At 46.7% G+C, this 12,397-nt stretch overlaps 1 protein-coding gene and 1 long non-coding RNA gene across 2 annotated transcripts in view; one reads left to right on the top strand and one right to left on the bottom strand.

The window, feature by feature from the left end:
• Positions 1-12,397, bottom strand: part of LOC147122722 (short transient receptor potential channel 3) — a 137,871-nt gene that overhangs the window by 108,628 nt on the left and 16,846 nt on the right. The window contains exons 2-3 of the mRNA XM_086009796.1: positions 11,938-12,126; positions 9,432-9,596 (exon numbers count right to left, since the gene is read on the bottom strand). Of these exons, the coding sequence (XP_085865922.1) occupies positions 9,432-9,596; positions 11,938-12,126 (354 nt within the window). The remainder of the gene's footprint in view (positions 1-9,431; positions 9,597-11,937; positions 12,127-12,397) is intronic.
• The window catches only part of LOC147122723 (uncharacterized), a 160,355-nt gene that overhangs the window by 144,759 nt on the left and 3,199 nt on the right, over positions 1-12,397 (top strand). The window lies entirely within an intron of this gene.

The raw sequence follows: 12,397 nt of genomic DNA, 5'->3' as shown, positions 1-12,397 counted from the left end.
CTCCCTCACACTGCACAGTCAAGAAGCTTGGCAGTCTGCAGAAGAAGCAAGGCTTGCTGTGGACCTTAAATGCAGCAGCAATGATGACGTCATCGGAGGGGACTTTTAGTCATGAAAAACCCATTTGCAAAGGCTTCCCACACGTTGGAAATCAATTGGCCAATTCAGTTAAAATTGCATCAATCTCCCACATCCATTTAGATTCGTGTGGGAAACACGAAATTCGGATAACACGACACCATCCCGCACCTGAGTTAAAATCCCCCCCTTAGTGTTCTAAGAGACCCTATTTAGGTTTCCCCTTTAAGGATCCTCGTGTTCTGTTGCACTCTTGTAAGTGCTTCATTTACAGCCAGCTTTACAGTAATTTTGCAGACAATATTCAACTGCTTTTGTGCTAACATTAATATTTCCAACATGTTCTGATCAAACAACAACAGAAAATAAACCAGACAAAAAGCTGAGAATAAGAGCTACTGCCTCATTAAGAGCCTCTCTGCTCAAGAAACAAGTGACATTAAAGGAAAGGAAACAGAGTGAAGAATACTTAAATGTAATTTAAAATAGAATTGATTATTTTAATGAAGCCCTTGCTCATTACACTGGCCTAACAGGCCACCAGAAACCAGCATGACGCGTGAGTCAAGCGGGGATCCGTCAAAATATATTTCCACCCAATCTCCCGGCGGCCCAGTAGCATGTTCCCGCTGACTGGAAAATCTGCCCTTATATCTGCTATATTTCCTTTTTTCCAGGAAAAACCTTACAACATGTTAGGAGAAATCCAGAAATATTATTGTACTCTAGAAGGGCCCAATATTTCATGCTGATAGAACCCTGAGGAACATTCAGGTAACATCAGCGTGTGCTTTTTTATTCAGTCTGGGATTTGATAGTACAGATGGCAAGCTTCATCACCTCCAAGAATATTAACACTCTGAATCATCTGTATGATTTATAAGGGGGAATTGTGATTTCATCAGAATTTCAACCAAGTCTTAGATGGTTTTTAAACGAGCAATATGATTATTTTACATGTGGGGTCATACATATACATGTATTTTACAAACTGAGTTAACCTCTAAGTTAACAGTTCTTTCTCATATCTTTGTTCAGTAAAAATAAATAAATGTGTGTGGCAGGGGGGGACAGGGAAGAGGGCTGGAAATTGTCTAAGTATGGTTTTATTTTTCCAGTGGTTTGAAACAATAGATATACAGTTACACGTGTACATCTAATTACAGATATAAGTTGAGCATTATGGTGTTGTCAGGAAAGTCAGACACAGGCGATTTTGCCAGCTCTGGGGAGGCAGGTTTGGAGACAGGACTGCCGGGAAAATGGCAGAATCTGGGGGCAGCTCTTCCTGTCAAACTTATGAATGGGCATTCCCTGCTCCGATTGGCTCTCCATGGCCCACGTGATCCCAGGGGACGCATCGAACTAACTGCGCCCCCGGGATACGCAAGCACTGCGCGCTAGCAGTTGGAGCAGGTCCAGGATTGAAATTCCACTGGGGCCCACAGCTCAATGGCCAACGCGCTAGGTAAGTGCAGGTCAGGGGCTTACACCCGCGGGAAGCCCCCGACCCGAATTTCTGGGCCAATAGTGTAAAGGACAGAGAGGGGGAAGACTTTCTGAAATGTGTTCAGGAGAACCTTCGCGATCAGTACATTTCTGGTCCAGCAAGGTAGGAGGCATTGCTAGATCTGATTCTGGGGAATGAGGTTTGTCAAGTGGAGCAAGTGTCAGTAGGGGAACATTTAGGGAACAGTGATCATAGTATCATAAGGTTTAGATTAGCTATGGAAAAGGACAGGGAGCAGTCTGGAGTAAAAATACTTAATTGGAGGAAGGCCAATTTCAGTGGGTTGAGAACGGATCTGGCCCGGGTAAATTAAAATCAAAGATTGGCAGGCAAAACTGTAATCGAACAATGGCTGCCTTTAAAGAGGTGATGGTTTGGGAACAGTCAAGGTACATTCCCACGAGGGGGAAAGGTAGGGCAACCAAAGTCAGAGCTCCCTGGATGGCAAAAGGAGATAGAGAGTAAGATGAAGCAGAAAAAGGGGGCGTATGACAGATGTCAGGTTGAGAATCCAAGTGAGAACCAAACTGAATATAGAAAGTTCAGAGGGGAAGTGAAAAAGGAAAAAAGAGGAGCAAAGAGGGAATATGAGAATAGACTGGCAGCTAACATAAAAGGGAATCCAAAAGTCTTTTATAGACATATAAATAGTAAACGGGTAGTAAGAGGCAGGGTGGGGCCGATTAGGGACCAAATGGAGATCTACGCATGGAGGGAGAAGGCATGGCTGAGGTACTAAATGAGTACCTTGCATCTGTCTTTACCCAGGAAGAAGATGCTGCCAAAGTCATAGTGAAAGAGGAAGTAGTGGAGATACTGGATGAGATAAAAATTGATAAAGAGGAGGTACTAGAAAGGCTGGCTGTAATTAAAGTAAATAGGTCATCAGGACCGGAGGGGATGCATCCTAGGATGCTGAGGGAAGTAAAGGTGGAAATTGCGGAGGTACTGGCCATAATCTTCCAATCCTCCTTGGATACTAGGGTGGTGCCAGAGGACTGGGGAATTGCAAATGTTACACCCTTATTCAAAAATCAGGGACAAAGTTAACAGTCACTTGGATTAATTAAGGAAAGCCAGCACGGATTTGTTAAAGGCAAATCGTGTTTAGCTAACTTGATTGAGTTTTTTGATGAGGTAACAGAGAGGGTTGATGAGGGCAATACAGTTGACGTGGTGTAGATGGACTTCCAAAAGGCATTTGATAAAATGCCACATAATAGGCTTGCCAGCAAAGTTGAAGCCCAAGGGACAGTGGCAGAATGGATACGAAATTGGTTAAGTGACAGGAAACAGAGAGCAGTGGTGAACGGTTGTTTATTGGACTGGAGGAAGGTACACAGTGGGGTTCCCCAGGGGTCGGTACTAGTGCCACTGCTTTTCTTGCTATATATTAATGACTTGGACTTGGGTGTATAGGGCACAATTTCAAAATTTGCACATGACACAAAACTTGGAAGTATAGTGAACAGTGAGGAGGATAGTGATAGACTTAAAGAGGATATAGACAGGCTGGTGGAATGGGCGGACACGTGGCAGATGAAATTTAACGTAGAAAAGTGCGAAGTGATGCATTTTGGTAAGAAAAATGAGGAGAGGCAATATAAACGAAAGGGTACAATTCTAAAGTGGGTGCACGAACAGAGAGACCTGGGGGTATATGTGCACAAATCGTTGAAGGTAGCAAGGCAGGTTGAGAAAGTGGTTAAACAAGCATACAGGGTCCTAGGCTTCATAAATAGAGGCATAGGGCTGGATTTTGTTACTGGGGCGGGCTGGGGTCGTGTCATCCGCTTTTCGTGTTATCCACCCGATTCCAAATCGATGTGGGAGATTGATGCGATTTTCACATAATTGGGCAATTGAGTTCCAGCGTGTGGGAACCCATGGCCCAATTAGTTTTTTCAGTTTGAAACTCGCCTCCGATGACGTCATCATTGCTGCTGCATTTAAGGTCTGCAAGAAGCCTTGCTTCTTCTGCAGACTGCCAACCTTTTGACTTTTGCAGTGAGTGGCAGAATGAGCAGCGGGAAACCTGAGTCTGCTCCCAGATTTGATGATGTCACCCTAAAAGCTTTGGTGGAGGGAGCAAGAGCGAGTAAGGAGGTGCTCTTCTCTTCTTCAAGGAGGAAGAAGCCTCCCCAGCAGTCGAAGGCTGTGTGGATCCAGCTGGCCCAGGAGGTCAACTCGTTGTTGATGATCCGCAGAACCTGGCTTCAGTGCACGAAGAGGTTTCATGACCTTCTGCGCGCTGGAAAAGTATGACTTTGCCATCACCCTCAATCTGATCCCCATTGCCTCTCCTCACCAGCACTCAGCTTTAGCAACCTCTTCCTCCACACCCCACTTGACACTGACATCCCTGCACCCTTACCCATTCCCTCTCTCCCTATGGTCACATTCACCTAACGATTCGACTATGCAGCCCTCACACTCCCTATCACTGTGATGCTATGAAAACAACAGGGAGGGCCCTTGGTCTTGCCAACTCACTCCATCTTTGTCTCCTTCTAAGCATCTGTGCTATGGATTCTCTACACTCACTCCTTCATTCTCACTCAAACTCCACTTGTCTCCCTCATTGCAGGAAAAGAAAGCTCACAATAAGAGGGAAAGAGCGAGGACAGGAGGAGAGCCGCCCTCAGTAGCCCAGCTCACCCCTTGGGAGGAGGCGGTCCTGGAGATCGTGGGACTTGAGGACGATGTGCAAGTTGGGGACGGACAGACAGGTGCATCAGAGAAAGCTGGTGACAGAATAGTTTCTCATCTCTCTCATTGACATTGCATGAGTTGCTGATAATGATTCTGAAGCTCTAACAGATGGACTTATGATCATCTGCAATATGCAATGTGCAAGTAACCTTGGCCTCACATCTCTGACTCTTTCCTTTACTCCCCCACAGGACCATCGCAAGCACCCGTCCCCACTATCCAGGAAGAAGAGGCTGAGCCTCCAGACTCCTCAGAGGAAGCTGCAACCTCTGAGGGCGCAGCGTCAGCAGAATTCAGCGCACCCAGCACCAGCGCAGACACTCACAGCTCGGTGGGACCATCGCGAGATAGAGTAGTGTTGTCACCTAGTGTATCACAGCTCACAAGTGAGCATCAGCAGATTGTGGAGACAGGGACAGCAGTGGAGAGTCCTAGTCGGAGGATGCAGGACTCTCCCAGCTCGGCTCAGCTGCATGTCGACCCTCTGCCTCTGGGTCCATCCAGAAGAACAGCGGCGCTGGAATTCCAGGAATAGGTGCAGGAGTCGCTGGCAGGTTTTGTCTCCAGGGTCGCTGCGAGTGTGAAGCGAATGGAGGAGTCCATCGCGAACATGAGCAAAGCCTTTGTGGAGTCATTGGCGCATGAACGCAGCACCACGGAAAGGATGGCAACCTCTGTGGAAAGGATGACTACAGTAGACGAGAGGATGGCTATGGCCATGGAGGAGCTAAGTCGCCAGAGTGTAGAAAACATGGTGAGTGTTCAGAATAGACTGACATCTCTGGAGGAGCAATGGTCAGCTATTGAACAGAGAAACCAGACCTTCATGGAAGTCCTTCTGAGTAGGACTGCCAGTGCAGATACGGGTCCCCATGGCCCCCCTGATGTGCAACAAGGTGTTCTCAAGCCACTTGCAAGCGCTGAGGTGGACCTGACCCATGAGAGGGATGTTGGTGGCAGAGAACAAGGAAGTGGGGGCTCTTCTCCAAGCGCTCACACTTCCATGCCACTGCCAAGTCCTCGGTCAGAGCCCCACCAGAGTCCCCACCCAACTGAGATCGGCGTCTCAACCCCTGCACAGCTGCAGGAGCAACAGACTGTTGCCGAGCCCTCACAGGTTCGCCACCCCAGAGGACGCCTCCAAAGGTGTCGAGACAGGAGCAGCAAGAAAGTGAGCAAGGGGCCTCCACATCTGCTGAAGCCAGAGGGGAAGCGCCACGTAGGAGCACACGTAAGAGAAAGATACTGCACAAATAGTCACAAGGGTTAGTCACTTGGGTGAAATGTTGTGTTTATTTTTTAAATGCCATCAGTTGGTTATTGTAAATAAAAATTCTGATGGCAGCTGTTGCAGTTGTGGCGTGTGTCATTTCGCAAATGGGACTTCCACATTGAGGGCTTAGGATTACTTGCAATTGTCAGTATGGTGGTCAGAGTGCTAGGAATCCACTGGTTCTTGGCCATTGTCGATGCTCTGTTAAGAAGCTGCAAGGCAAAAGTGCTTGATTGGCTAGGCTAAGCAAATCTGGCCAAGATGAGTGCGTTCCTTGCATCCCGGGCAGCAATGTTCTCGCGTACTGCTGCCGCTGGTTGATGGGCCTCTGCAAGATGTTCGTTTTCCTCCTCCTCCCCCTCCTCCCCCTCCTCCTCCTCCCCCTCCTCCTCCTCCCCCCCTCCCCCTCCCCCTCCTCCTCCGAGGATATGTGAGAAGCCACTTGGTCCTCAGGAATCTGCAAGCCATGACGCTGTGCCATGTTGTGAAGTGCACAGCAAACCACGACAATTCTGGAGACCCTGGCTGCTGAGTACTGCAGGGCTCCACCTGATCTATCCAGGCATCTGAAGCGCATTTTCAGCATGCCGATGGTTTGCTCGATTATGGATCTGGTGGAAATGTGGCTATAGTTGTAGCTCTCCTCAGCTTCGTTGGTTGGGCTCCTCAATGGCGTCATTAGCCACGTCTTCAGGGGATAGCCCTTGTCTCCAAGTAGCCATCTGTTAAGTTGGTCTGGCGGACTGAAGAGCGGAGGCACACTAGGCTGGCGCAGGATGAAGGAGTCATGGCAACTGCCAGGGTACTTGGCACAAACATGCAAAATTTCCTTCTTGTGGTCACACACCAGCTGCACGTTGAGGGAGTGGAAGCCCTTACGGTTGACAAAAATACCTGGATTACGATGGGGTGCCTTAAGGGCCACATGTGTGCAGTCAACAACGCCCTGCACACTTGGAAAGCATGCCAAATTAGCTAATCCAACCACACGCACCGTGACACTTGCTTGATCCTTGGAGAAATGGATGTGATCGTGTGCAATGGCAAAGAGGGCATCGGTTACCTGCAAGTATGTACGGCTGCCTGGGAGATGCCGCTGATGTCTGCTGCTGATCCCTGGAATGAGCCTGAAGCAAAAAAGTTGAGTGCGGTGGTGACTTTGACGGCCACTGGTAAGGGGTGTCCTCCTGCTCCTCTGGGCTCCAGGTCTTGCTGCACCATTGCGCAGATGTCACCCACTACCTTTCGCGAAAGTTGGAGCCGCCTTTGGCACTGCTGCTCACTTATGTTGAGGTAGCTGATCCTCTGTCTGTAGACCCTGTTTGGGGGGTATCTCCTGCGCTGACGGGCTTCCATGGGCTGGCGCCTTCTGTCCTGTGCAGCTTCAGGTGGGTGAGCAGCAGCTTGGCGCTCCTGTTGTTGCCGCTGCTGTTGGTGCTGCTGTTGTTCATGGTTTTGCTGCTGCCGCGGCTGGTCTTCGTCCGAATCTGATGTCCAGGAGGAAAGAAAATAAATGGTTCCCATGCTTCTGGTAGATGCCTCAGTTGAGGAAGCGCTCAGTCAAGGTGGCGAGTGGGGTTTCCCAGGAGGTCACACTAGAGATGGGTGTCAGGCTCCAAACTTCCACAGCTATGGTTATGCCTGCTAAAAGTTCCCCCAGACCTGAGAAAACAAAGTCCTGCCACCTGCAAATGATGACTGATCAAATCTCCTATTTAATGGTGGAGCTGCAGCTGATAGTCAGCAATCCAATTGTGCTCCCACCAGGTTTCACCGTCGTGTTTCAGAGGAGACGTGAATCACGTGGGAAACGTGTTAAAATCGGAAAGGCCTCTCAAAATGGGATTATAGAGGCAATTTAGTGGTTGTTAAGGGCCTTAAGGGCCTATCCCACCTCTTGGAGGCGGGACAGAGACGGGATCAGAAACCACGCATTTGGGAAAATTGCTTGGAGGCGGGATGGAGGCGGGGTCGGGCCCGCCCGCCACTTTTTGCAATTTTAACACCCCACACGTCTCCATTCCCGCCTCTTCGGGCCTGGCAAAATCCAGCCCATAGAGTACAAAAGCAAGGAAGTTATGATGAACCTTTATAACACACTGGTTCGGCCTCAACTGCAGTATTGTGTCCAATTCTGGGCACTGCACTTTAGGAAGGAGGTGAAGGCCTTAGAGAGGGTGCAGAAAATCTTTTACAAGAGTGGTTCCAGGGATGAGGGACTTCAGTTACATGGATAGACTGGAGAAGCTGGGATTGTCCTCCTTAGAGCAGAGAAGGTTGAAAGGAAATTTGATTGAGGTGTTCAAAATCACGAGGCATCTAGACAGAGTAGATAGAGAGAAACTGTTCCCATTGGCGGAAGAGTCGAAAACCAGAGGACACAGATTCAAGGTGATTGGCAGAAGAACCAAAGGTGACATGAGGAAAAACATTTTTACACAGCGAGTGGTTATGATCTGGAATGCACTGCCTGAAAGGCTGGTGGAGGCAGATTCAATCACGGCTTTCAAAAGGGAATTGGATAATTACCTGAAGGAAATTTTTTTTTGCAAGGCGATGGGGAAAGGGCGGGGCAGTGGGACTAGCTGAAGTGCTCTTGCAGAGAGCCGGCACGGGCTCAATGGGCCAAATGGCCTCCTTCTGTGCAGTAACCATTCTATGATTCTCTATTCTATAAAATTGTTTTTGTTTTGTGTGTCCAGACATAATTTCTTCTACTGAGATTTAAAATGTCATTCATAATGAGAGTGTGGCTGAGTTGTCCAAGCCCACCTACAAACGACATTTCATATTAGTGTAGAAATTAATGCAGTACTCCTGAAGATTGTTTGTCTGTCTCCATCTGCTTTAGTCTCCAGATCTCCAGCCACTATTAAATGCTATAAGATTCATCTCTGTCACATGAGAAATGTTTCTACTTGACCCAATAACATCAACTCCTGACCCTGCAAGTCCATGACATACTTCATCATGTGGGGTTCTTGATTGCTACAGCTGTACTTCAAACCACTCTCTCATCTTTGGCTGACAGTACATAATATCAACACTTCAAACGGTACTTATATACTTAGATTTTTCTGCTCATATTTTTATGTTGAATTGCTTTTACAGACATCCATGATTTTCTTAAAAATGCGTGCCACAATACAATTTTTAAAAAATGGCGCTCCTGTCTAATGAACAAGTCAACCTATTAGGACATTGGCAAGGCCAGTGCCATAGTAAAGGTACCTTTGTCTTGAAATGATTCTTTTCAGATATAAATGTACAAATACTTAGTACCTTCATCTGAAATCTTTACTGTTTTAATAGTGGTGTTAAAGTGAGCAGGTTAAAGTCTCTGTTAAAATTTTTAAAAATGGGATTTCATGGGGCAGATCAGTAGGCTACAATTTAAAGAGCCCAATTTCAAGTTACATCTTTCTGCAGCCAGATTGACCGATTTGTCTCGAAGTAGCTAATACTGTTTCCAGTAACAATGACATCCAAACAACCACTCGGCAAGTATGCAGACCGAAAAGCTGCCCACCAAATAAAAACTTATGTCTTCCTTAAGCTGTGCCAGCAAGTTCACCTTTAAATCTGTTTATTTTGAAATGATGTGAGTAATAAATAGAAATCATTATTTTCTTAAAGAACTAGGCCTTGAAATTATGCTGTGGGACACTAATCATGTTAAGTTGAGCACATGTTTATCCGGAATTAATTTCTCTGCTATTTAAAATAAACTGATTTATGCCTTGGGTAAGATATTGGAAAGAGTAAGATGAGACAAATGGGTAAGGGTTTGCACGATAGTATTCCACGGTGTGATTTCAAGACCTTATTTATTTCCTTTTCAAAGACAACACTGCATACCTTGCTGCACGGTGCAATCCAGTAGGCAATTGCAAGAAATGGGAGCCCAATTGCAATGACGAGCACCACAAGGCATTTCATAGCTATGGGCTGCTCCCGTAATCCTGAGAGGTTTTCATACCATATTGTGAGTAATTGCTGTTGGCAATTTGGGTGGGCAACAAACTGCAAGGAACAAAGAATCATTGGTTAGAACACGTCCTGTAACATGTAGGTGGATGGGTTGAGTAACCTTTAATCATTCCTATATACTTCTGTTCTTAATTGTTTAAGTTATGTGGACATTTTTGTGGAACAGAAGTCCAGTCATGCACAATAGTCAATGTGACCGAGCCTTTGCCTTACTGGTAGCATTCCCTCTTCTGAGTCAGAAGGTGCAGGGTTCAAACCCTGCTCCAGATAGTGCTGGTGAGTGGAGACCAGCTCTGAATTCTGGGTTGTCATCCAATGGGTGACTTCCCCATGATATATGGGTTGTGGGAGCCCACAAAACCCTCCAGCTGTTTAGGACTAACCACCCTAATCATCTTTATAGCACCTTGTCAGATGCTATAAAGATGATTATGGCCAAGGAAAGACTGGGATGCGCGTTCAGGGCGTGCAGCTCATTGGTAATGAGGCCCTGTCCTCAAAATGGTTTCCCGCCGGCAGAGTAGAGCATCCGGCCCGTGCACTCTGCGCGCAGATACCCGAGAGTTAGAATCTACCCAATTGTCGCGGTACCATAAAGTACTTATAATCTCAGCTATCCTACCAGGGAGAGGGGTTAGTGTGTAGAGGGCAGGCATTCATTTGCAAGGAGGGAGGCAGTTATCTCTGGGTGAGTCACTGACAGTTGCCTTTAAAAACTATTTGATAGTTGATAAAAAAAACAATGGGGGGGGGGATTTTCAACTTTGACCCAAAATGAACGCGATATCGACAGCACTTGCCCAAGGTCACAGTCAGGGATTCCCAACCATTTTCAGGATTGGGCCTCATTTGAATATTATCGGTAAGCAGCAGGCACCAATCAGATGGCAGAAAATCATCCAGCTTCAACACAGAACTGGCTGGTCGCTAGGTTTTTGTCAGGGGGCAGGGGGAGCTGATAGCGTGGCCAAGGTCCACAAAAATCTTAAGAAAATCCCAAAACACACCTTCTCCCGAGCGGCCTGTAGTGTTCCCTTTAAGGATCGCTGGTTAAGGGCCTGCTCAAACCCCAGAACAACTAGGACTAGCGTATACCACTCATTCACCATCCATTTGTACATTAAAATGGCAATGGGAGTCCTACAACTCGCAACGCTTGACACCTATTTAAAGGCCTGCCTGAAAATTGAATCAGGTGGGCAAATCGGTGTCAAAGGTGCCCACCAGATTTTACTTTGCCAGTTGCCCATTTTTCAGGCGAGAAACAGGCAGCCGGCAGTTGAAACCCCTCCTCCCCAATATTAATGGTGCTCAGAGAGCAGATTGCTTGTCTATTCTCTCAATTGGAAAAGGAATGCCTTGAAGTAATTTGAAGGGGGGAGGAGGATAAAGTATTTTACAATCAAACACGGAAGGAGTGTGATATTTTTTCAATACATTTTGTACTCGAGAAGACAATATTTTGTACAAAGAGAACCAACTGTGGTTCTCACAGTAAAATGGCAAATGGCCAACACTTATTGGCAGACAGTGGATGTTTTCTATTAAAGCTATAAAGCTATTATAGATCCTGCAGCCCTGAAATTACACAGTTCCTTTGTGGGTTATCTGAAAATCCTTTCTGCTATTTTAGTGCAGCTTTAAGACCGCTGCTAAAATAGTGGATGAAAGAATTTGAGATAAACACCGTATGTGCAATACTAGCCCACATCAGACAGGGTGGTCGATTTTAACCCTACCCATCTGGCAGAAACTGGGCAGTTAACAATCAAGCAGGTTACTTACCCACTCAACTCCTGACTCTTTGCAATTTTAACCTGCAGAGTTTTGCAGGCGGATGAGACAGCCGGCTAAAGGAGGTGGGAGTCTCATATTTTTATGCAAATTGGGGTCCTCTTACATCAAAAGGAGTCAAATGCAATTTTAACCAGGGTCTGAGTCAGGGTGGCCGCTGCAGGTTTCCCTCTAGGCAGAAGCAGGTCTGCAGCTGGTCTTGAGACATAAGAGGCCCTTCCTTTGTGGGACCAGGAGGTGTCCCACAAGGTAAGACGCGGCCTCCCCTGCCCCGGACTCCCCCCTTCCTTCCTGCGAGACCCTTACAAGACCTCCCGCCCCGCCACTTACCTGGAAGTCGGCAGGTGGCCAACGACCCCCCCCCCCCCCGATCTCCGCCTGCTGACATCCTCTTTATGCACGTTCCAGGTGGAGAAATTAATGATTCACCATTTCAAAACCATGCAGTCAGTTCAAACAAAACCCACTGCCGTTTAATCTCGACTAGAGCAAACCCAACATGTTGGATGTGACTTCATAGGGCACATTGTTAGTTATAATTGATTGTTACTAAATGGCAAGACTCTAAAAGAAATTGTACCTTTTTGACTTCATACTTAATGGCGAGTTTGACACGAGTTAAACCTGCTCTTTGACTGTGGTGTCCTTCATCTTGCTCAGCTTCCACATCGCCGTTCAGAATAGCTTCAACTTCCTCACTGTCTCGGCACAGGTCAAGAACACCAACGACAAAGTCTTTGCATTGCATAGATAACTTGCGATAGTCATTCTAAACAAAAACAATACAAAGACACCTTTCAAGAAATTGGTTCAGTAAACCGCATGGCTATTCTGTTTATGGAGTAAGAAAAGGCAAATTTGCTTTCAAAAGTTATATTTTCCCTCTCATTTTGAAAAATAATTTTCTCTCTTTTGATTCCTCCATGCCACAAACGATCCTCCAACCAAGAAGTGGTGAAGAGGGAAAAGCAGTCTTGTAATGGGAAGCACTAAACTCTCCTTCGTCAACTCATCCAAAGATGTTCCCTTTACCTTTCAGA

Source organism: Somniosus microcephalus, chromosome 2 (genome assembly GCF_052327205.1).
Source record: "Somniosus microcephalus isolate GS21.2 chromosome 2, FLI_Smic_1.0, whole genome shotgun sequence".
Classification (NCBI taxonomy): domain Eukaryota; kingdom Metazoa; phylum Chordata; class Chondrichthyes; order Squaliformes; family Somniosidae; genus Somniosus; species Somniosus microcephalus.
Note: the sequence above shows the minus strand (reverse complement) of the source record. Positions and strands in the feature narration are given on the sequence as shown.